This window comes from Myotis myotis, unplaced genomic scaffold, assembly GCF_014108235.1.
Source record: "Myotis myotis isolate mMyoMyo1 unplaced genomic scaffold, mMyoMyo1.p scaffold_m19_p_42, whole genome shotgun sequence".
NCBI classification, from domain to species: Eukaryota; Metazoa; Chordata; class Mammalia; order Chiroptera; family Vespertilionidae; genus Myotis; species Myotis myotis.
Genome location: NW_023416349.1, coordinates 868,886 through 893,426, shown reverse-complemented (window position 1 = coordinate 893,426; position 24,541 = coordinate 868,886). Strand labels below are relative to the sequence as shown.

Genomic DNA, 24,541 nt, shown 5'->3' with positions numbered 1-24,541 from the left:
TTTTCTAGGGGGATCTGTGGGAACAGCAACACCTGTGAACTCATGACATGATTCAATGCATCAGCACGGGAAGGTCTCTAGGACGTAGAGACACAAGGCACCACTTTACATAACCTGCATGAGGACAAGAGGCAAGACAGCCCTGGGGACTATGACAGAACAGAACAGAAAATACTCAATATTCCCCAGCCAGCGGGGCTCGGTGGTTGAACATTGACCTATGAACCAAAGGTCACAGCTCACCTCGTTGTCAGGCAACTGCCCGGATTATGGGCTCCGTTCCCAGTTGGGGCGTGAAGAAGGCAGCCAATCAATGGTTCTTTCTCATCATTGATCTTTCTATCTGTCTCTCTCTCTCTCCCTTCTTCTCTGAAATCAATATAAAATATATTTTTAAAAAACATGAGTTCTGTTATCTCACAGTGACATGCGACATGGATTAATAACTGTCTCACCCTGTGTGTCTCCGTGAGGGGTCACCATGATGACGTCACCACACACACAAGGTTCTCTGCGCGCCTGCCTGTGTGTGAGGCCGCACAGAGATGGTGACACCAAAACCTTGGAAAGTCCCTGAACAGCACAGCGCCTGGGCCAGGCCTCGGGGACAGGGTGACGGCGCCCCGCGCGGGAGGAGGGTCAGGACCGAGTCCCAGGGCCCAGGCCTGCGCTCAGGGCTCCGCAGGGGACAGAGTCTGGGGGGGCAGCTCCGTGGTGGGGACTCCCCAGCTCCTGGTTTCCCTTCTCCTCTCCCAACCTGGGTCGGCGCCTCCTTCCTGGAGACTCGTGACGCGGCCCCATTTCTCACTCCCATTGGCTGAGCGGTTTCCCGAGCAGCCAATCAGCGTCCCCGCGGTTCCCGGTTATAACTCCTCCGCGAAAGCGCCGGGACTCAGTTGGTCCCCCCGACGCCGAGGATGCGGGTCCTGAGCCCCCCCACCCTCCTCCTGCTGCTCTCGGGGGCGCTGGTCCTGCCCCCCAGCTGGGCCCGTGAGTGCGGGGTCGGAGGGGGCGGCGGGGCGGGGAGCAGCGAGGGGACCCGGCGGGGGCGCGGGGCCGGGAAGGCGCGTGTCCAGCCCCGGCCCTGCCCCCCGTCCGCCCCCCAGGCCCCCACTCCCTGAGGTATTTCAGCACCAGCGTGTCCCGGCCCGGCCGCGGGGAGCCCCGCTTCCTCTCCGTCGGCTACGTGGACGACACGCAGTTCGTGCGGTTCGACAGCGACGCCCCGAATCCGAGGGAGGAGCCGCGGGCGCCGTGGATGCAGCAGCCGTGGGTGGAGCGGGAGGACCCGGGGTATTGGGACCGGGAGACGCAGATCAGCAAGGAAACCGCACGTATTTACCGAGTGGGACTGCAGACCCTGCGCACCTACTACAACCGGAGCGAGGACGGTGAGCCGCGCGCCGGGCCCGTCACGACCCCCCTCCCCACCGACGGGCCGGGGTCGCCCCGAGGGTCGGGGACCCGCCCAACCCCCACCCGCGAGGAGCTCGCGGGGACTTTGACCCGATTTCACTGTCAGTTTTAAGTTCAGTCCGCGTGGGGCGGGCGGGGCGGGGCTGACGGCGGGGCGGGGTCAGGGTCTCACACGGTCCAGAGCATGTATGGCTGCGACCTGGGACCCGACGGGCGCCTCCTCCGCGGGTACAGACAATTCGCCTACGACGGCGTCGACTACCTCGCCCTGAATGAGGACCTGACCTCCTGGACCGCGGCCGACATGGCGGCTCAGATCACCAAGCGCAAGTGGGAGGTGGCCGGTGAGGCAGAGCGTTTCAGGTTCTACCTGGAGGGCCTGTGTGTGGAGTCGCTGCTCATGTACCTGGACAAAGGGAACGAGACTCTGCAGCGCACAGGTACCTGGGGCCGCCCCCTTTCCAGGGGCTGGGGCTCCTACAAGGAGACAGGACAGGGGGTCAGTGTCAGACACCCCTCCTTGGATCAGGGAGGGAACCCCCATGGATGTCTCCTCAGGTACCAGAGGGACCCCCCCTCATCTCAGGGACAGTTAGGGGTGCAGTCTCTCCTTGGGTGCAGGGAGACACCCCTGAAATAGCCCATCTGCGGTTCCCATGGGCCCTGCAGGGGCTCTGGGACCCACCGGGACCTTCTCTCTCAGTCCTTGTGCGCTGCCCACACCCACTGTGTCTGAGGCCTCCCCCCAGCTTTTCTGAGTCACGTGGCCTCCAACCAAGTCAGGACCACAAATCCCTTTTCTCCCTCAGAGAATTGCCTCCAGCCCTGAGCTGTGTCTCTCTGATTCTAGAAATTTCTAAAGCCGGAGTGGGCAAACTTTTTGACTCAGGGCCACAATGGGTTCTTAAACTGGACCGGAGGGCCGGAACAAAAGCATGGATGGAGTGTTTGTGTGAACTAATACATGTTAACGCTGCTGCTGGTGAAGGAGCGGAGGGGAGAGCAAGAGAACCCTCCGCTCTTTCGGCTCCGCGGGCGGATAGAACAGCCGAACGGGCCAGATCCGGCCCGCGGGCCGTAGTTTGCTCACGGCTGTTCTAAAGACTAGGAGGTCCTTCCAGGTGCCTCTGTCCAGGCTGGTGTGTGTGCTGTGTGCTCCCTCCCCCACCCCAGGTGGCTGTCCACTCTCAGGATGGTCACATGGGCGCTGCTGGAGTGTCCCATGGCGGATGCAAAGTTCCTGCATTTTCTCCCCTCCCCTCAGACCCTCCAAAGGCACACGTGACCCACCACCCCGTCTCTGCCCGTGAGGTCACCCTGAGGTGCTGGGCGCTGGGCTTCTACCCTGCGGACATCAGCCTGACCTGGCAGCGTGACGGGGAGGACCAGACCCAGGACATGGAGCTGGTGGAGACCAGGCCTGCAGGAGACGGGACCTTCCAGAAGTGGGCTGCCGTGGGGGTGCCCCCTGGAGAGGAGCAGAGATACACGTGCCATGTGCAGCACGAGGGGCTGCCCGAGCCCCTGACCCTGAGATGGGCTGAGGAGGGGCCGTGAGCACAGAGCCTCTTCTCAGGGCAGCAGGGGCCCTAGGGGTCAGGGCCCTCACCCTGCCTTCCCTTCTCCCCTTCATCTTCATCTTCTAACCGCTATGATGTACGCCGGAAACCTATATAATCTTGAACTGTAATTGAAAAATAAAAATAAAAACTATGTACGTTTACATGATTAGAGAATGGAGGAGCACCTAATCCAGCACCATGGTCATACCATTTGATTCAATTTCTTTGAAGCAAGGAGGGGGGTTGGGAGGCACATTCATTTCCTTGTGCCTTCTCTGTATGTAAATGTCCCAATTAGCAGGTAAGTACTGACAACCTATAACACTTGAAACAAGGTTCATTTCTTTCATTCATTGTTTAAAAGTTAAATTTATTGGAGTGACATCCTATATAATAAAAGCCCAGCAACCAAATGGTGGAACAACTGGTCAACCAGTCACTATGATACACACTGACCACCAGGGGGCAGACGCTGAACGCAGGAACTTTTCTCCTGATGGTCAGTGTGCTACCACAATGGGAGCACAGCTCAGCTGGCGGGTCCACAGCTGATCAGCTGACCAGGATGAGTGGTGCTCCCATAGCAGGATGATCCCCAGACGCCACACCCCCACCAGTGCATGAATCCCGTGCACTGGGCCTCTAGTTGGTTACTAAGATCACATGGGTTTCAAGTGTACATTTCTATGATCCATGAGCTGTATGTTGCATTGTGTACCCACCACCCAAAGTCAGATCATCTTCCAAAACCATATATTTCACCACTTTTATCCTTTACAATCCCCACCCCCTTCCCTCTGGTAACCAAAACCCTATTGCTCAACATCACTGATCATGCATGAAGACAATGCAAATAAAGTAAAAACCACAACAAGACATCACCTCACACCTGTCAGAATGGGTATCATCAATAAATACCCAAACTACAAGTGCTGGTCACGATGTGGAGAAAAGACAACCCCTGCGCACTGTTGGTGGGAATGCACGTTGGTGTAGCCACTATGGAACACAGTTTGGAAGTTCCTTGAAACCTTAAACATAGAACTACCATATGACCCAGCAAGTCCACTTCTATACTTGAAAGAAATTAAATTATATCTTGAAGAGCTATCTACAACCTCACCTTCATTGCAGCATTATTTACAACTAGGGGCCTGGTGCACAAAATTCGTGCACTCGGGTGTTGGGGAGATCCCTCAGCCCTGCGCTCTTTCACAGTCTGGAAGCTCTTAGGGCATATCCAACTGATGGCTTAGGCCTGATCCAACCAGGCCTAAGCCATCAGTCCGACATCCTTAACGCTGCTGGGGAGTGGGGAGAGGCTACTGCCACTGCCACTGTGCTCGCCAGCTGTGAGCCTGGCTTCTGGCTGAGCAGCACTCCCCCTGTGGGAGTGCACTGATCACCAGGGGGCAGCCCCTGCATTGAGTGTCTGCCCCCTGGTGGTCAGTGCCTGTCATAGCGACCAGTTGTTCAGCTGTTTGGTTGATTTGCATATTAGCTTTTTATTATATAGGATGGCCAAGACATGGAAACAGCCTAAGTAATGAGAACTATAGTAGACGCAACCATACGTATTGTAGACTTGAAATTTGCTAAGAGAAGCCCTCACCCTTTGAATCAGCATGGATGGACCTGGAGAGTATTATGCTAAATGAAATAAGCCAGGCAGAGAAATGAACTGAATAAACTGACAAAATACAAACAGAGGTATGGATACATGGAACAGACTGACAAATCTCAGAGGGGAAGGAAGAGGGGGGACTGGAGAAAGAAGGTGAAGAGATTAGCCAAAGGATATACAGTGGGGCCTTGACTTACGAGTTTAATTCGTTCTGTGACGGAGCTCATAACTCAAAGTACTCATATGTCAAATCACTGTGACATCCGCTGCGCCAACTAGTGGTGGGGTATCTGAAGCTTGCTAGCTCGTAACCTGAATTTTAGCTCGCAACTCAAAGCAAAAAATCTGCCGAGAGACGGCTCCTATCTTGAAAAACTCATTAGTCTGGACACTTGTAAGTCAAGGCCCCACTGTATATGCATCATAGCCCATGGTCATAGACAACAGTATGGTGATGGCCAGAGGGGATGGGGGCTGGAGGCTGGAAGGAGGTGGGTAAAGATAGGGAAAATGGGGACATCTGTAATAGTGTCAATAAGAATAATGAAGTAAAAAAAATTGCTAAGAGTAGATCTTAAAAGTTCTCACACCCACACCAGTGGTGACTAAGTGATGGGATGGATATGTAACTACTCATATCATGGTCATCAACTCACAATATATTCATATATCAAGTCATTACACCATGTTCTATGTCCATGACACCCTGATGAATCTTTTTTTAATTAAATCTTTATTGTTCAGATTATTACAGGTGTTCCTCTTTTTTTCTCCCCATAGCTCTCCTCCACCCAGTTCCCCCCCACCCTCTGCCCTTACCCCTCCCACTGTCCTCATCCATAGGTGTACGATTTTTGTCCAATCTCTTCCTGCACCCCCACACCCCTTTCCCCCCAAGAATTGTCAGTCCACTCCCTTTCCATGCCCCTGATTCTATTATGTTCACCAGTTTACTCTGTTCAACAGATTTTTTATTCACTTGGTTTTTAGATACACTTGTTGATAGATATGTATTTGCTGTTCATAATTTTTATCTTTACCTTTTTCTTCTTCCTCTTCTTAAAGAATACCTTTCAGCATTTCATATAATACTGGTTTGGTGGTGATGAACTCCTTTAGCTTTTTATTATCAGTGAAGCTCCTTATCTGACCTTCACTTCTGAATGATAGCTTTGCTGGATAAAGTAATCTTGGTTGTAGGTTCTTGCTATTCATCACTTTGAATATTTCTTGCCACTCTCTTCTGGCCTGCATAGTTTCTGTTGAGAAATCAGCTGACAGTCATATGGGTACTCCCTTGTAGGTAACTGACCTTTTTTCTCTTGTTGCTTTTAAGATTCTCTCTTTGTCTTTTGCTCTTGGCATTTTAATTATGATGTGTCTTGGTGTGGTCCTCTTTGGATTCCTTTTGTTTGGGGTTCTATGCGCTTCCTGGACTTGTAAGTCTATTTCTTTCACCAGGTAGGGGAAGTTTTCTGTCATTATTTCTTCAAATAGGTTTTTAATATTTTGCCCTCTCTCTTCTTCTGGCACCCCTATAATTCGGATGTTGGTACACTTGAAGTTGTCCCAGAGGCTCCTTACACTATCTTCATATTTTTGGATTCTGTTTTCTTTTTGCTTTTCTGGTTGGGTATTTTTTGTTTCTTCGTATTTCAAATCTTTGACTTGATTCTTGGGATCCTCTTGTCTGCTGTTGGATCTCTGTATATTATATTCTTTATTTCGGTCAGTGTATGCTTAATTTCTAGTTGGTCTTTTTTCATATCCTCCAGGGTCTCACTAAATTTATTGGCGGTTTCCAGAAAATTCTTGAAAAACCTTATAACCGTGGTTTTGAACTTTATATCCAGTCATTTGCTTTCCTCCATTTCTGTCATTTGTGACCTCTTTCTTTGTCTCCACATTTTTTATGCTTCCCTGTGTTGGTAGAGTGGCTTTGTGTGCTAGGTGTCCTATAGGACCCAGTGGCTCAGCCTCCCCAATTACCTGAGGTGGACACTCTTGGTGCACCCCCCTGTGGGCTTTGTGCACAGTCTTGTTGTAGTTAAGCCTTGATTGTTGTAGGTATCAATGGGAGGAATTGACCTCCAGGCCAATTGGTGGTGAGAATCAGCTGTGTCTGCAGTGGGAGAACTTCTGTCCTGGAGACACCCTTCTGGGGCAAGACTTGCTTCAATGGGGCTTTGGTGCTCACTGAGTCTGCCCCCGAGTGTGTTCCTTATGGATCTGAGGAGTTGTAATCTGGATGGTCCCACTCTCACCCCTGGGTACACTGGCTCTTGGATCTAAGGAGGTGTTAATTTAGCCTCTTCCTGAGGCTACCCAGCAGGGGCTACAAAGAGATCTGCAGATTCGCCTTCATTTTGGGGGGGGTTGGAGGTGCCCAGTTGAGGCCCAGCTGTGAAGCAATGCAAGCTGCTGTGGGGCTTTGGGCCTTCTCTTGGAAGTTCTGGGTCTGTCTGGCCCAGCTGCAGTTTGTTAGGTAATTTTCAGATTGCAAAGGGCCAGGGCATTCATATGCAAAAGCTTCTGCCTCAGCCTGGGTGGGGCGGGGTCTTGGAATCAACAGGGTGGAGCAAGCAGCTGATCCTCAGCCCTCCCCTAAGGGGCCCCGCATCTCAGTGTCCCGGTAATTGCTGCAAGCACCTCTGAGGGAAAGCCGCCCTCAAGTTCCAAGTTCTGCCTGCTGCCAGACAGTCCAGTTTCTCCCCCTATGAGTCCTGGGTCCCCAGACACTTCCCAGAATTGGAGTTCAGAGCAGTTGGGAGCTTGTGACTCCTTCCTGATTCAAAAAGACAGCCGCATACTCAGGTGCCAGCCCCTTTCCACGCATGCTCGAGCCTCCGTACCTCTGCACTTTACTTCTGCAGCTCCTCTGAGTCTCAGTGTGCTTTTCTCTTTCCTTCTAGTTGTAGAATTTCCACTCAGCCAGCCTTCCTGTAGTTCTGGATGATGTCCGTTTTGTCTTGTAGTTGTATTTTTGAAATTGTTGTCAGAGGCAGCAATTTCCGGTGTTTACCTATGCCACCATCTTGATTTCTCCTCGATAAATCTTTAGGGGAAAGAATATGAAACCAACATAAACCAAAGAAAAACAAGGCAAGTATGAATAGCATGCGAGATACTGTCAGAAGTGTGTAGATGTGTGGACACAATGTCCATGATACCCCAACCCAGGAGCCCCTGCGGTTGCCTCAGCCCCACCCTCAACTAATACCCTAGACCCTGACCCCGACTCAGACTCATCCCTGCCAGGGCCACCCTGGCAGACCGTGGTCCAGGGGCCTAGGAAGGACTGCAGACTGTGTCCCGGACACGGTTGGAGGGACCGGTGTGTAGTCAGGTGGCCAGGGACCCACAAAGGAGGCTGCGTGTCTTCCAGCAGCTCTGTGGGTCTGAGTCCTGGGCTGGTCCTTCCCGCCGCCCCCTCCGGGAAGGCTTCTTGGGTCGCCCTGTGCCCCGTGGGGCCCCTCACGTCCTGGGCGCTGTGTCCCCAGAGGCGGCGGTTTCTGGGAGCTCTGTGCGCTGTGCTGTCTCCATGGACACAGGGGACAGGCCTGCGCTAGCGATGGCAAGTCCCAGAGACACGGTCAGGTGACTCAGAGCAGGAGCCTCTCCATGTGGAGGGGGAAGGGGTTCCTCTCACAAACAGAGTCACCTCCTCACCAGGTCGCCACGCGCCTGGGAGCTGCCCTCCTCTCAGTCTCACAGCTGGAGGCCTGGTGGAGGGGACGCAGCTTGAAAAATCCAGCAAAGGTGGGCTGGGCCCTCCCCATCACTCTCCTTACTCCCTGGTGCTCTGACCTACAATATCTTTCTCCCACATTGAAATGAGACTCTGATGTGACTTTGTTCATTGCTTGCCATGGAGCGTTGATGGGTTAATTAAAGGAGAAGATCCTAAAGTTTGAGAGGAAATGGATGGAAGCACTGAGAACTTTCCAGAAGCCAGGTGTTTGCAGTGCTGAGCCTGTCTCAGGTGGGACAGGAGGGGCTGTGAGCACAGAGTGAGTCCGGGGCCTGTGCATGGTCAGCGCTCAGTGCATCCTGGGCTTTGATGTGGTCACTCCTTGGCCGGGTCACCTCTCTGCTCCTCTGACCTTGTCCCTCAGTGGAACCCTGTCCCACCAGGACCTGTGGTCACAGGGATTCAGGCCTCCCCCAGGCCTTGTCCTGTGTCCTAATGCAGCGCATCTCCAGGACCCTGGACAGCGAGGCCTTCCTGGGGCAGATCAGCCTGGGCTCAGTCCTGGGTCCCGCCCTCGGCTCTCATCTCCTGGGTGTTTGTTGTTTCTTGGATTTTGTAGATATTATGCCTGTTACTGTTTTCATGTGTGAGTTATGGTCTCACTGTCTGGGTGTCCCCATCTGACAGCACAGGGTACATGTTCCCTGTCATTGTCCCCCAGGCCCAGGGCTCCCTGCACACAGGACCCCGCGGTGTGGAGAGATGGGTGTTCAGGCTCCTCCTGCTCCTGCCTCCTTCTAGGGCCCTGCTCTCCCCTGTCAGCCCCTCCCTGCTGCTCCTGAGGGGCCCTGGAACTCCTGGGTTCGTGAAATCACAGTTGAGATGATAAATATGTAGACATCATCAATCATGATCCTTATTCGGTCATCATTTCATCAATACCATTTATCATATTAAATCCCCAACAATCAATGTGAAATGAATGCTGCCCTGTGAGATGTTAAAGTCAGTTCCTAATCTAAGGAGGTTAATAAAGTTACATGGAAATTATTCAGGAAATACGTTTTCCCTTTGAGCAGTGCAGCTGTTGAAAGAAGTCTCTCTTTTTTAAGGAATATTGAAGATTTTATGTAAATTTTACCTCAGGGTGGATATGAGCAATACCCGCCTTCCATGGGCACATGTCTGATGTTGGACTTGGGTCACATCACTCCTGCGTGAGTGGAGATGTTATTTTCTAGAGGAAGATAAACACATTGGAGAATGAAGGGTTGTTTTACCCATTTTCTGTATGTTTAGTCCATTCCTATTTCTGTGAGATTCTGTCGTGTTACAGAGAAAATCAAGGTAGGAGCTTGGTTTTCAGCGAGTTGCTTCTCACACCTGCATGTTTTTACACGGCTGACCCTCTAATTTGGCTGATGAGATGGATACACCCTGTGAGACAGTGTGGAAGGTGCCAGGGATAGAGGTGCCCCCTGGGTTTCTAGTTCGTCACTGAAATGTAGACACAGGGTTCTGCTCCCACTCGGGGTGCAACATGAGCTTTGCCATCTTGGGGTCCATCTCTGCTGCAATGCTCACTGTCCACCTGGCCCAAGCCAGTGTCTCCACGGTGCATCCCTGCACAGAGTCACCCCCTGGCCTGCGGCACGTTCTCCCCTGCAAGGCCCCCATGTGAGTTCCCCTGAGACCAGAGGCCCCCACAGCACCCCGAGGCCGGTGGCCCCAGTTACCACTGCCACGTGCTGTCCTTCATTTCTGCTCTCTGTGTCCCTGCCTCAGGGGACGCTCACGTGGCTGACGCAGACCTGCCATGTCCTGCTTCCTGCCTCCTTGCTCTGTGTCCCTTGCTGCCGATTTTAAGGGTCGTGGAGCGCCTGGGACCCTGTGCTGCTGGGTGTGACTATTGACGATCTAACCTGTGGATGGCAGTTGCTGTGATATCACAGCGACGCTGCTCAGGGCTCCTCCGCGGGAGCCCAGTGTGGCACAGGGAGTCCGCAGGAGCTTCTAGAAGGGCTTCAGGTGTAACTGACAGGGAGCACCGGGAGGCTCCGCGGGAACCCAGTGTGGCACAGGGAGTCCGCAGGAGCTTCTAGAAGGGCTTCAGGTGTAACTGACAGGGAGCACCGGAAGGCTCAGGGGCACAGCGCGCTGCTCTGATGCATTCCATCCATTCACAGTCATCCCTGCGCCGCCTAAGGATGGGGACCCTCTGAGAAATAGGTGCTTCTGTGCCTTTGACGTTGTGCGAACATCAAGGGCCCTGACACCTCAATGGTCTAGCCCACTGCTGGGCGGGGGTTGCTCTGGGGCTGGGCATGGACCCACGACCAGGAGGTCCCCAGTTTGATGCCCTGTGAGGTTCATGCAGGGGTTTCTGGATCCAACTCCAGTAGGGGGCTTGCAGGAGTCAGCCAATCCATGTTTCCATCTCTCTCTCTCCCCCTTACTCTCTCTAATAATTAATAAAAACATTTTTAAAAAAAACAAACAAAACAAACCCCAGCTCTCCTGATGCTCACAGTGCGACAGGAAGGACAGGGAATGATGGGAACGCGCACAGCAGTGACTCACATGGGCTGTGCTCCCGGCATCTGTGGCCGGAAACCACAATCCCACAGTCACAGCCTTGACTCCTCCTGTTCTGCGGGCTGACTGTGTTCAGCGGCCCCTCTTCTGCTCCTAGTGACACGGGCTGGGGTGGGGTCATTGGAGGTCAGCCAGACCAGAACAGAGAGTCCCTTAAGGGGCTGCAGCTGGTGCTGATTCCTGGCTGGGAGGTCCCTGGGCCGTGAGGCGAATGCTGCTCCCAGCTGGGCCCCTGGCTCCAGGCGGCCAGGGCCAAGGGAACAAGTCAGACTCACAGACCGCTCATGTCAGACCCACAGGCCCTCATGTCACACCCACAGGCCCCTCATGTCACACCCACAGGCCCCTCATGTCACACCCACAGGCCCTCATGTCAGACCCACAGGCCCCTCATGTCAGACCCACAGCCCCTTATGTCAGACCCACAGGCCCTTCATGTCCGAACTGCAGAAGTGAGGCTCTGTCCCCTCCGTCCTGTTCTGGTCCCCAGAGCTGGTCACAGGTCCCAGGGGAGGGAGGCCCACCTGTGGGAGGGGTGGGAGGACCCATCACAGAAGAACAAGTGGGAGGGGACAGTGTGGATTCATCTTTGGAAAAACAAAACCCAAAAACCTGCACAGTGAGGGGAAGTGAGGGAAGAAATGGAGGACATTTTAATTAAAATATTTAACTAATGGCTGCAAAGGGGAGGAAGAGGCGCACTGACAGCAGGAGGTGAGGGGGGCACTCTGAGGGCATGTGCAGCCTGAGGAGGTGAGGGCTGAGCCAGGAGGGTGCCCAGGGCTGCCCTGTGCCCACAGCCAGGCTCTGAGGGGCAGGCACTGAGCTGAGCGGGAAGGGAGGGGCGACTCTTTAGAGAGAGGGCAGGAGGGAGAGACTGAGGGAGAGAGACCCCTCTCCCGCTGGCCTCCTGCCCCTGATGGGGGGGGGACCTGCTCCTGGGGGAGCCTGTCTGGGAGCCTGCGCACTGTGGGGGGAGGGGTGGCACCCCACCATCTGACCCCCCACCCGGGGTCGTGGCTGACAGGCTGATGGTCAGAGAGCCTGGGGGATGGTCCCATGACACAGAGGCTGCTGCCCTGGCCGGGCCGCCCAGCGACTAGAGCGCAGCCCTCAGGCCACAGAGTCCTGGGCGGCGGGCCCAGAGCCCTCCCGTGGGAGGCACCCGTCCCTGGGACTCTCCTTCCTGGGGCCTCTCTCCCTCTCCCGCTCCTCCTCCCTGTGCGCTCTCTAAGGAAAAGAGGTAAATCACTGGATGAGGGTGTGTGCGTGTGTATGTGTGTGTGTGCGTGTATGTTTGTATGTGTGTATAGAGTGTGTGTGCATGTGTGTGTGTGTGTGTGTGTGTGTGTGGACCATCTCATGTGAGTGTCCCTCAGGTGCCTGTGGGGAGGTGATCACACCTTCAGCGCCAATAAAGACAGGACAGAGCAGGGCGGGCTGCGGCCATAGCGCTCGCTTCCTCGCCGCCCATCCTCCCCGCGGGGCCGCCGCCAACCCCGAGGACCGTCCGCTCAGACGCCGGGGGGGGGGGGGCCTGCCGTGTGAGCGTCTGCGGGCCGGGGGCCAGGAAGGGGCAGCGGGACCAGGGTCCCCGCCGCCGCCCCGGAGTCCCTGGCGTCCCCTCAGCCCCGCCCCCAACTCCCACCTTGACCCCAACACCGACTCAGGCTTGTCTCTACCAGAGGCCGCCCCGGCGTCGGGAGGGCTCCGGCCGAGGGGCAGGAGCGGTAACGCTGGCGTCGGGGCGCTCACCGGGGTGCGGGGGGCACCGGCCCAACCTCAGCCTCAGGCGGGGCGGGCGCAGGCCCAGCTCTCCCTGCGACTTCCGGGCCGCGTCCCCAGAAGGGCTCCAGCCGGGTCCCCGCGGCCGCCCCCGCTGCTCGCTGGGCGCCGGGTCTGGGGGCTTCGCGCTCCGGGGCCCCGAAAGGCCGTGACCGAGGAGCCGAGGAAGGACGGTGGACGCGTCCCGGACGCGGGTGGAGGGACGGGCGGGTCCCAGGAGGGACAGTTGGGCGGCCGGGGACCCGGAAAGGAGGCTGCGCGGCTCCCAGCAGCTCTGTGGGTCTGAGTCCTGGGCGTGTCCTGCCCGCTGCCCCCTCCGGGGAGGCTTCCTGGGTCGCCCTGTGCCCCGCGGGGCCCCTCGCGTCCCGGGCGCTGTGTCCCCAGAGGCGGCGGGTGCTGGGAGCGGCGTGCGCTGTGCTGTCTCCATGGACGCGCAGGGGACGGGCTGCGCTGGGCGATGGCGAGTCCCAGAGACGCGGGCGGTGGCTCAGAGCAGGAGCCGCTCCGTGTGGAGGGGAAGGGGCTTCTCCCCCAACAGAGTCACCTCCTCCCCAAGTCGCCACGCGCCTGGGGGCCGCCCTCCTCTCAGTCTCACAGCTGGAGGCCTGTTGGAGGGGCCGCGGCTGGGGACGCCCCTGCTTCCCTCCCTCCCCCTCTGCCCTGTCCCCGTGGGAACCCGCCCCGGCCCCTCAGCAAGGCCACCAGCTCTGGCTCCCGGGGGAGCCCCCTCTTTCTGAGAGAGAGGGAGGGGCTCCCTCCTGCTGAGCACAGTTTTCAGTGAGAAAAGGAGCCGCACTGATCAACTGTCCTGATCACAGAGGGAGAGGCCATGGCCGCACACACAGCCCAGAACGCGCAGGATCCTGCGAAATGGGTGCCTGTGGGGTCAGTGCCCTGAGGCTCACACTCAGGGAGAATGCATTTCAATTATGGGGACCACACACACATTACAGAGAAAACAAACCACACCCCCACTTTAGAGCCTTGAGGTTGGGCCCTGGGAGGCGTGGCCTTTGGGGTGAACATGCCCTTTGCTGCCCCCTGTGGGCGCCCGAAGGTGTGGCTGCAGGAGCCGCGTCCCTCCCGCGGGGGGCGCTCTGCACAGGGAACTCGCCACAGGCCCGCGACTCCGGTGAAGCTTTAAAGGCCCAGGAGCTCCGGGCGGACGCTTCCCACTCAGCTCCCGGGCTCCTCACACTAAGGTGCCCGCAGGCGGGAGCTGCAGGAGGCCGATGGGGGAGGGGTCAGAGGCCCCACCTCCACGGGTGTCAGAGCAACGGGGCCCCAGCTCCCCCTCCTCCCCCCGCAGACTCCCTGGGGGAGAAGCAACCAGGTGTGGGGACCGGAACCCCAAAGGGAAGTGGAGTTTCCTGCGCTGCCCGCAGCCAGAGCTGGGGACCCGGAGCCGCGTTCACCCCGCGGAGGCGCCCGCACCTCCCTCCTGGGAGGGGCCCCCGCGGGTCGGGGCCCAGGAGGAGCCGCCCAGCACCAGGCCCGGCTCCTGGGCCGCTGGTCCCGCTCTGGGGCCTGAAGGGGGACAGCGCTGCCCCCGCTGCTGCTCTCAGGGCTCAGCAGGTCTGAGGTCCGCCCTCCTCTGGGACCGTCCTCAGGGCGAGGCCTTTGGGGGGGGGGGGGAGCCAGGCTGGGCCGCGGGCGCCACGGTTGGGAACCCGGGCCGCGGGCCATCCACAGACGGAGCCTGAACTGCGGGCTGGGCAGACGGGCCGCTCTGCTCTGGGGAAGCTGGACGAGCTGCGGGAGACCCGCACAGGCACAGCCCGGAGCCGCGCAGCCCTGCGGGGAGGGGTTGGGGGAGGCGGGTCCTGGGGGCGAACGCACCCCGACAGGGAGGAGCTGTGCCCCAGGAGCCACAGGTGCCCGCGCCCTGGGCCGCCCGTGGCAGCTGGAGAGGAGGCTCAGGAGACCCATCCACACTGCCTCCCGGCCGCACTTGGAACTCAAGGCCAAGTCCCACCTGCAGCTGAGCTGCTACAGACCGTGGGCGGCTGTGGGCCCAGCGGGCCCGGCCACAGGCGAGTCCCAGGCGGCCCTGAGGACCCTGCAGACCCGCGAGCGGGGGGTGGGGGGCGCCAAGGAGCGTGGGGCCTCGGTGCTGCGTGGGGGGCTGAGGGAGCCGCGCGCCACTGGGGAGGCCCCGGCAGAGGGAACCACGACCTCAGGCTGCTTCTGTGGCCTCCGGGGCCTGAGGACTCGGGGACCCCGTGGGCGCCCCGCTGCAGCTCAGGGCCCAGGAAGCCTGGCCCCGCCTGGCCCGCGTCCTGTCCGCGTTTGGGGGGCGGGTCCCGGGCCTCGGCCTCGCAGCCAGTGCAGGGGCTCCTCCCCGAGGGGGCGGGGGAGGGGGACACGGAGCAGAAGCGCTGAGAATGAACCCGGGACACAGCCCACAACACCCGGATCCCAGCAGCAGCAGCGGAGATGGTGGCAGAGCCCGCGCAGCGCCCCCTGCGGGCCGGGCCTGGGCAGCAGGAGGCAGCGGCCGCCCCAGGGCGCAGAGGGTCCCGATGGCCTGGGTGCTGACCTCAAACTGGATCTTGTCGGGGAAGGCGGGGCTGGCCCCGCTGCCATGAGGCAGGGCTCAGGACTCTGAGCTTCCACTGTTAGTGTCTTCCGTGTCGCTGAGGTCAAAGGTCACCACTTTCTTGGTGGGGGGCCCTCTCAGAGTGTCCTCATCTCATCTAGAGCCTCGTCCTGCAGAGAGGCCTCCAGCTCGCTCCGCTTCCCCTCCTTCCTCTGCAGCAGGCCGCGGCCTCTCCGCATGGCAGACTGCATCTCCCCCGGTGCCTGGCTGCCTCCTCCAAGCCCTGGCGCAGGTCGTCGCCCAGGGCCTTGGTGCCCAGCAGGTCCATGGCGGCAGCTCATGGCCCCAGTGCTGCTGGGCGGCTTTCAGGGCTGCCTGCCGCCTGCGCCTGCACACGAGCGCGAATGCCACACCAGGAAGGCCTTGGCTCTGCGGAGAGCCACCCCCGCGGCAGAGAGGTCGTGCCGGAAGCTGTCCGAGGATGAGTTGGCGACCTCCGGGCTCTGGGAGACAGAAGGGGTGCCTCTTTGGTATGCTTGGTGGTGTCTTCAGGTCCTCGACATGGAGGTCCGGCTCACAACAGGGGGAAGCACTGCTTGCCTGGACTGCCAGCCCTTTCAGCGCCTCCTGCTTCCTTGAGCTTCGGCCTCCAGGTCGCTGATGCGTTTCTGCAGCCCCCGGGCCTGGGCCTGGGCCGGCAGCGGGTCCACCTGGGCTTCCAGCTCCGGCTTGCGGGCCCGCAGTCGCCCAGACTCCCTCGGAGCTGCCCGTTTGACTGGAGCCGGTGCGTGGGCTCCTGCTGTGCCTCTTCTGGGTGCGGATGGGTGGCTGTGGCTTCCCGAACGTCCAGCTGAGCCAACCTGGCCTTGACCTCTTTGGCTCTGGTTTCCAGCTCCACCGCTAAATCTTGGCGTTTCCTTTCCTGCTCCCGGTGCCGGAGCCCCAGGCCCTCCAGCTGCCTGGCCCGCTCCTGCCTCGCGGCCTCCAGCTCCCCAGTCAGGTGCCCAGCAACGTGGCCCGCTGTGTCCTCTCCTCGGCTTCAAGCTGCTCTCTGGCCTCCGCCACGGCTGGCCGGTGCTCCTCCTCCATCTTGTCCATCCTCCCCTCGTGTTCCCGGTCCACCTTCCGGCGCTTCTCTCTCAGGAGGCCACTGAGCTCCTGCTCGCCCTCCAGCAGCTGCGAGCTCCCCGCTCCGCCCACCCCAGGCTCTCCCGCCGCTGGGCCTCCTCTCTCTGCTGAGCTTCCTCACCCTCCTCCTGGAGGCCGGAGGCCGCCTCTCTGTGCTTGGCCTCCAGGGGGGACAGGAGCCGCCAGCTCAGCCCTGTGCTCTGTCTCCAGCGCTGCTGCCGCCGCTTTCCCTCCCCCCCCCTTCCAGCTGCTCCCCCCGCTGCCGCCGCCGCCTCTTTCCCCCCCCTTCCAGCTGCTCCCCCCGCTGCCGCCGCCTCTTTCCCTCCCCTTCCAGCTGCTCCCCCCCCCCCCCCCCGGCTGCCGCCGCCTCTTTCCCTCCCCTTCCAGCTGCTCCCCCCCCCCCGCTGCTGCCGCCGCCTCTTTCCCTCCCCTTCCAGCTGCTCCCCCCCCCCCCCGCTGCTGCCGCCGCCTCTTTCCCTCCCCTTCCAGCTGCTCCCCCCCCCCCCGCTGCTGCCGCCGCCTCTTTCCCTCCCCTTCCAGCTGCTCCCCCCCCCCCCGCTGCTGCCGCCGCCTCTTTCCCTCCCCTTCCAGCTGCTCCCCCCCCCCGCTGCTGCCGCCGCCTCTTTCCCTCCCCTTCCAGCTGCCCCCCCCCGCTGCTGCCGCCGCCTCTTTCCCTCCCCTTCCAGCTGCCCCCCCCCGGCTGCCGCCGCCTCTTTCCCTCCCCTTCCAGCTGCTCCCCCCGCTGCCGCCGCCTCTTTCCTCCCCTTCCAGCTGCTCCCCCCGCTGCCGCCTCTTTCCTCCCCTTCCAGCTGCTCCCCCCGCTGCCGCCGCCTCTTTCCTCCCCTTCCAGCTGCTCCCCCCGCTGCCGCCGCCTCTTTCCCTCCCCTTCCAGCTGCTCCCCCCGCTGCTGCCGGGCCTTCTCCTTCTCGCATTCAGGCCCGCCTGCTCGCTCCTCTCCGAAGCCTCCATCTCTCCCCGGAGCCCCTCCAGCCTGCGCTGCCTGCGCTGCTCCAAGCGGGCCCTCTCGGCCTCCTGCAGGGCCGCCAGCTCCTCTCTCAGCCTCTGCAGGGAAGCCGGGTGCTCGGCCCTGACTCGGTCCGCATCTGCCCCTGCGCTGGGCTGGACCTGGGCCCGGAGCCGGGCTCTCCTCCTCTCTCTGAGTCCCTCCTCCGCAGTGGCCTTCGCAGCTGCTCCTGCAGGGGCCTCCGAGGCGCCTCTGTCCGCTGTGGAAGCTGAAGCGCCTTCCCCTCCTCCTGCCGCAGCCTCTGCCGCAGCTGCTGCACCTTCTCCCGCTTCATTCCAGGCGCCGCCTCTGCTCCTGCTCCAGTTCCTGAGCCACCGCCTCCTCCGTGGCCTTCGGGCGGCCTCTGGGAGCTGCTCTGGGAGAGCCACAGCTCTGGAGATCCCTGTGCAGGGACTCGGGGGGGAGGGGGCTGCGTGCAGAGCGCTCCGGGGGCTCCCGTGTCCCCGCCGCGCGGGCTGCCCAGCAGGGGCCTGGCTGTGCCGGGGGCTCCCAAGCCGCTCCCCGTACAGAGTGAAGGGGATTCCCGCTCGGAGCCTTGGGACCCTTTGCTCTGCAGCTCATCGTGGCGGGACTGGTCACATCCGTTCCGGCTCCTGGATGGGATCAATACCTGTCTCTCTGGCAAATTCAAGGATTGCTTGCTCACTGGGGATGGAGGTCTCATCATAGTCTTTCTCCAGGACCAGCTGGTCTCCTATGCGGATGGGTCTTCCAGCCAGGGCTGGTCTGGGCTCCAGGCCAACAGGTCAGATGAAATGTTTGAGATCTACTTGCCACCAGGCCCGAGACCCTCTATGAGCCATAACAATTGCAGGGGAGGGGTCACCCCATTGTACTCATCCATCTCCTGCCAATCCTAGAATCGGTCCCCAAGGCGGAGGCTCCAGGCCAGGGCTCCCGGCTCTGCACAGCTTCCCAGCACCACCCTGGCTGCCCCGGCCCCCGCGTCCAGGGACACCCGGGTGCTGCCCTGCACCATGTTTGCTTTTTTAATAAAATTGCTTTCACAGAGGAACTGAGAGGGAGACAAAGGCAGAAACATCCATGAAGGGAGAGATTCATGGATAGGCTGCCTCCTGCACGCCCCTCACTGGGGATCGAGCCTGCATCCCAGCTGGTGCCCTCACAGGGAATGGAACCCTGACCTCCTGGTTCACAGGTCAATGCTCAGTCACTGATCCACACCCGGCCCCGCCCATGTTGAGGTAAAAGAATGAATGACACAGACACTGGGATTGCTGAGATTTGGTGAGTTGGAAAATTCACATCCAATTGAAACATGAACATGAGCTTCTCCTTCAGGAAATATCACCTGGCAGGTGACAACGGACAGTCCTGTTGTCTTGATAAAATGTCAGCCCCCAAGAGAAAACCAGAATTTGGAACAAGGTGTGTCCCACCACGGGAGCTAGACCGCTCCCCAGCGCTGACACACTTTTCTAGGGGGCTCTGTGGGAACAGCAACACCTGTGAGCTTTGATGACGTCATTAAATGCATCAGCACGGGAAGACCTTTAGGACGTAGAGACACAGGGCGTCACTTTACATCACCTCCATGAGGACCAGAGTCACCCAGCAAGACAGCCCTGGGGACTGTGACAGAACAGAACAGGAAATATTCAATATTCCCCAGCCAGCGGGCCGGTGGTGGAACATTGACCTATGAACCAGGAGGTCACAGTTCAACTTTTTGTCAGAGCACATGCCTGGGTTGTGGGCTCCATCCCCAGGGTGGGGCATGTAGGAGGCAGCCGATCAACGATTATTTCTCATCATTGATGTTTCTATCTCTCTCCCTCTCCCTTCTTCTCTGAAATCAATATGAAATATATTTTTTTAAAAACATGACTTCTGTTAGCATCTCACAGGCAGTGGGCATGCGACATGGATTAACAACTGTTTCACCCTGTGTGACCCCGTGAGGGTCACTATGATGACGTCACCACACACACAAGGTTATCTGGGCGCCTGCCTGTGTGAGGCCGCACAGAGATGGTGACACCAAAACCTTGGAAAGTCCCTGAACAGCACAGCGCCCGGGCCAGGCCTCGGGGACAGGGTGACGGCGCCCCGCGCGGGAGGAGGGTCAGGACCGAGTCCCAGGGCCCAGGCCTGAGCTCAGGTCTCCGCAGGGGACAGAGTCTGGGGGGGCAGCTCCGTCTTGGGGGCTCCCCAGCGCCCTCGTTTCACTTCTCTCCCAACCTGTGTTGGCGCCTCCGTCCTGGAGACTCGTGACGCGGCCCCATTTCTCACTCCCATTGGCTGAGCGGTTTCTAGGGCAGCCAATCAGCGTCCCCGCGGCTCCCGGTTGTAATTCCTCCGCGAAAGCGCCTGACTCAGATGGTCCCCCCGACCCAAAGATCCGCGCGGGTCCTGAGGCCCCCCACCCTCCTCCTGCTGCTCTTGGGGGCGCTGGTCCTGACCCCCAGCTGGGCCGGTGAGTGCGGGGTCGGAGGGGGCGGCTGTGCGGGAGGAGCGAGGGGACCCGGCGGGGGCGCGGGACCCGGAAGGCGCGTGTCCAGCCCCGGCCCTGCCCTCCGTCCGCCCCCCAGGCCCCCACTCCCTGAGGTTTTTCTACACCATCGTGTCCCGGCCCGGCCGCGGGGAGCCCCGCTTCCTCGCCGTCGGCTACGTGGACGACACGCAGTTCGTGCGGTTCGACAGCGACGCGGCGAGTCCGAGGGCGGAGCCGCGGGCGCCGTGGATGCAGCAGCCGTGGGTGGAGCAGGTGTACCCGGGGTTTTGGAACTGGAGCAGACGCAGCTCTACAAGGCAGCCGCCCAGATTTTCCGAGATGGACTGCACAACCTGCGCGGCTACTACAACCAGAGCGAGGACGGTGAGCCGCGCGCCGGGCCCGTCACCACCCCCCTCCCCACGGACGGGCCGGGGTCATCCCGAGGGTCCGGGTCCGAGCGTCACCCGGAGGCGGCGGGACCCGCCCAGCCGCCACCCGGGGGGAGCCCGCGGGGACTTGGACCCGATGGCACTTAGTTTTAGATTCAGTCCCCGCGGGGCGGACGGAGCGGGGCTGACCGCGGGGCGGGGTCAGGGTCTCACACCTTCCAGGTCATGTATGGCTGCGACGTGGGACCCACGGACGCCTCCGCCGCGGGTACAGTACGCCTACGATGGCGCCGACTACATCGCCCTGAACGAGGACCTGACCTCCTGGACCGCGGCCGACATGGCGGCTCAGATCACCAAGCGCAAGTGGGAGGCGGCGAGAGTGGCAGAGCGTGTAAGGAGCTACCTGGAGGGCCTGTGTGTGGAGTCACTACTCATTTACCTGGAAAAAGGGAAGGAGACCCTGCAGCGCGCAGGTACCAGGGGCCCTGGGGCCGCCCCCTCTCCCTGGGCTGGGGCTGCTACAAGGAGACAGGACAGGGGGTCAGTGTCAGACACCCCTCCTTGGGGTCAGGGAGGGAGCCCCCCTGGATGTCAGGTCAGCTACGAGAGGGACCCCCTCCTCTCGGGGACAGTTAGGGGTGCAGGCTCTCCTGGGGTGCAGGGAGACCCCCTGAAATAACTCGAGCGGTTCCCATGGCCCTGCAGGGGCTCTGGGACCCACGGGGACCTTCTCTCTCAGGCCTTGTGCGCTGCCCACACCCACTGTGTCTGAGGCCTCACCCCAGCTTTTCTGAGTGTCGTGGCCTCCATCCAGGTCAGGACCACAAATCCCTTTTCTCCCCCAGAGACCTGCCTCCTGCCCTGGGATGTGTCTCTGATTCTAGAACTTTCTAAAGACTAGGAGGTCCTTCCAGGTGCCTCTGTCCAGGCTGGTGTGTGGGCTGTGTGCTCCCTCCCCACCCAGGTGTGCTGTCCATTCTCAGGATGGTCACATGGGCGCTGCTGGAGTGTCCCATGGCGGATGCACAGTTCCCGCGTTTTCTCCCCTCCCCTCAGACCCTCCAAAGGCACACGTGACCCACCACCCCGTCTCTGACTGTGAGGTCCGCCTGAGGTGCTGGGCGCTGGGCTTCTACCCTGCGGACATCAGCCTGACCTGGCAGCGTGACGGGGAGGACCAGACCCAGGACATGGAGCTGGTGGAGACCAGGCCTGCGGGGGACGGCACCTTCCAGAAGTGGGCAGCCGTGGGGGTGCCCCCTGGAGAGGAGCAGAGATACACGTGCCATGTGCAGCACGAGGGGCTGCCCGAGCCCCTGACCCTGAGATGGGGTGAGGAGGGGCCGTGGGCACAGAGCCTCTTCTCAGGGCAGTAGGGGCCCTTGGGGACCTCAGTGGGGTTGGGGTTGAGGCCTGGGGTCAGGGCCCTCACCCTCCCTTCTCTTCTCCCCCCAGAGCTGCCTTCTAAGACCTTCATCTTCCTCATCATGGGCATCGCTGGGGGCCTGGTTCTGCTGGGAGCTGTGGCTGGAGCTGTGATGTGGGGAAGGAGGCGCTCAGGTGGGCAGGGGTGGGGTCTGAGTGTCTGTCCCACTGGGGGTTCAAGCCCAGGTAGACGTGTGTCCCGCCCCATTCATGGGAAGCACCATCCCCACACGTGTGATGGCCAGTGTGGGGCTCTGTGCTCACACTTACTCTGTAGTGAGGCCCGTGGGAAAATGAGGGACCCACTTATCACCTGATGATGCTGGTGGTGGGGACCCCGTTCCCAGCAGCCCCAGGTCAGAGGGCAGGTCCCTGCTGAGCACAGACCTCCAGGAGGGCGGTGGGTCCAGTCCCCACACATGCACTTCCCTCAGGTTTCCTGGTCCTGCCCTGGGTCTATACACAGGGCTCTGGAAATTTCTCTGGGACCCAGGACCTGGGCTTCCTTTAGGATCTCATGGCCCTGCCTCCTCCCTGGTCTCTCAGGGGATATTTTCTTCCCGCAGGTGGGAAAGGAGGGAGCTACGCTCAGGCTGCCAGTGAGTATGGAGGGGTTACCCCTGAGACCCTATGACAGTGCAGATGGAAGCCCATTTGGGACCTCCCTTCCCCCCATAGTTCCTCCTTAGTCTCCTGCCCTGGGGCTCTGACCCCGTCCTGGTGTGTCCCCCCCAGGCAGTGACAGCGCCCAGGGCTCTGATGTGTCTCTCTCGGCTTCTAAAGGGGAGACCCTGCCGTGGGGAGGGGTGGGCAGAGGGGAGGACTGGGTGGTGGGGAGTCTGTGGGACACTGTGAGCATGAAGTGGGCTTTGAGAATGTCACCAGTTACAGCCACTGACCTGAATGTGTTCATGATGCTTGTCCTCCACAGCGTGAGGCAGCTGCCTTGTGGGGACTGAGTGATGGAAGATGTGTTCACGCTCCCACTTCCTGACTCAAGAACCTCTGATGGGGGGCTGGCCCCGCCCTGCTCCCCATGCTTTCCTGTCAGCAGAGGCAGGTAGGGTCCTCCCCATCCCTGCCGTTACTCCCTGCTGCTCTGAGCTGCAACTTCCTGCTTTGTATTGAAATGAGACTGTGGATTGACATCGTGTTTTAATTCTTGCCGTGACTGGTGACGGGTAATTAAAGGAGATCCTTTAATTAATTATTTTCTCAGAGGAAATAAATGGAAGCACCAAGGGTTCTGCAGATTCCTGTGTATTTTGTGCTCTTTGCAGGGGGGGGGAGAGGCTGTGAGGACGGAGTGTGGTCGGTGCCTGTGCCCAGGTGGTGCTCAGTGCATCGTGGGTTTGACGTGGTCACTCCTCGGCCGGTCACCTCTCTGCTCCTCTGACCTTGTCCCTCAGTGTTCCTTGTCCCACCAGGACCTGCGCTCACAGGGACACACGGGCCTTGTCACTTGTTCGAATGAATCACATCTCCAGGCCCCTCGTCATCCGAGGCTCAGGTCTGGGTCTGGCCCTCAGAACCTCTCTTCTGGGTGTTTGTTGTTTCTTTGCTTTGGTGGATGTGATGCCTGTTACTGTGTTTGTGTAGGAGTTTTGGTCTCATTCTCTGGGTGTCCCTGTCTGACAGTATCAGGGCTCATTTTTGCCGTCATTGTCCCGCTGGCCCAGGGGTCCCTGCACACAGGACTGTGGTGTGGAGAGATGCATTTTCAGGCTCCTCCTGCTCTTGCCTCCTTCTAGGGCCTGAAGATTCCAACCCTCTGATCAGCTTGGTCTTTCTGGGGACCAGCCCCCACCCTGAAGCCTCCAGGGCCCTCAGCCAAGAGCCATCTCATCAGCGTCCCAGAGACACTTGTCACTCAGGAGATGCCCAGGGTTTTAGGAGCTCAGTGCCAGGAGCCAGGGGCAAAGACCAGACACCTTCTCAGATCCATTCATAACAACAGTGTCCCAATAATTGAAGATGCTGGCACATTGCCAGAGGCCCACTCACTCATGAACCATGTCCAGTCCATCGTCCTATTGAGGATGGTTACATGGTCCATACAGTTAGGAAAATTGCCCAACAGTTTGAGTCAGAGGAGAAACTGAAATTCAGCCATAATGTGATATTGCTGCACACCTCCCAGCATTGAGAATGACAGAGTCAGACAAAACCAATTGTTCACAAGAATGTGGACTCGTTCTCTCTCATATGTTCCTGGTGGGAAAGTAAGTTATTCCAAACCTGGTGGAAAATGCATTGGCCGCACTCCCTGCACCTGGAGACGGAGAGCAGGATGGGGTGTCAGGGGGAGTCAGAGGCTGAGCGTCACCGACCGGATGACAGGAGATCACACATGGGACGAGGGAGAGAGTGAAAGGCTCAGAAGGACAGATGGACCAAACGGAGAGACGCCTGTTGGCAAAAGTGTGTAAAAAGACAACCCCTACCCATGTTGGTGAGAATGTACTTGTTCTCCAGAAAGAGATTTTCAGCCCTTGTGTACCTCAAACTACCCAACTTACATGACGGCTCCCTTTCACTGGTTGGGCACTCCTACTGTGTCCCCCAATGCTTCCCAATGTGGTGCCACACATGGGCTGTCACAGCTGGGAAAGTTATTCAAGATGCCAACTCTCCCACTTCCCCTTTGAAAGAAATAATAAAAGGAGAGGATTTAATGAGGTTACATGGATCTCACATATCTTGGAATTTAGGGCGAGTCACTCTGTGCCCCATGGGACACCTGTACATTCCTGAGCAGAGACGGGTGAGATAAGGGAAGCAGTTCCATTGGAGGGTAAGGAAATCAGGATGAAGCAGTTGATGTAGAAACACAAAGGTGGGAATGGCACCTAAGTGTTTCTTCTCAAGGGACGCCGAGGGGTACCTGTTGGCAGCTCTCCCT

The 24,541-nt window shown here is 59.4% G+C and overlaps 1 protein-coding gene and 1 pseudogene across 1 annotated transcript; both read left to right on the top strand.

Moving 5' to 3' along the window:
- The first annotated feature begins 843 nt into the window (after window positions 1-843).
- LOC118655171 (class I histocompatibility antigen, Gogo-C*0203 alpha chain-like) lies at window positions 844-3,139 on the top strand. Its single transcript, XM_036306690.1, has 4 exons — window positions 844-990; window positions 1,107-1,391; window positions 1,581-1,856; window positions 2,681-3,139. The coding sequence occupies exons 1-4, from the start codon at window positions 918-920 to the stop codon at window positions 2,971-2,973; spliced, it is 927 nt and encodes a 308-aa protein (XP_036162583.1). The 5' UTR covers window positions 844-917; the 3' UTR covers window positions 2,974-3,139.
- Window positions 906-22,884, top strand: LOC118655163 (annotated as a pseudogene).
- The last annotated feature ends 1,657 nt before the right edge of the window (window positions 22,885-24,541 follow it).

What these genes read in the sequence shown, in the direction of transcription:
- LOC118655171 (XM_036306690.1), top strand. Translation starts at nt 918, where the DNA reads ATGCGGGTCCTGAGCCCCCCCACCCTCCTCCTGCTGCTCTCGGGGGCG. An exon ending in CTACAACCGGAGCGAGGACG is followed by an intron (nt 1,392 to 1,580) that starts GTGAGCCGCGCG and finishes GGGCGGGGTCAG; the next exon opens with GGTCTCACACGGTCCAGAGC. An exon ending in CGAGACTCTGCAGCGCACAG is followed by an intron (nt 1,857 to 2,680) that starts GTACCTGGGGCC and finishes CCCTCCCCTCAG; the next exon opens with ACCCTCCAAAGGCACACGTG.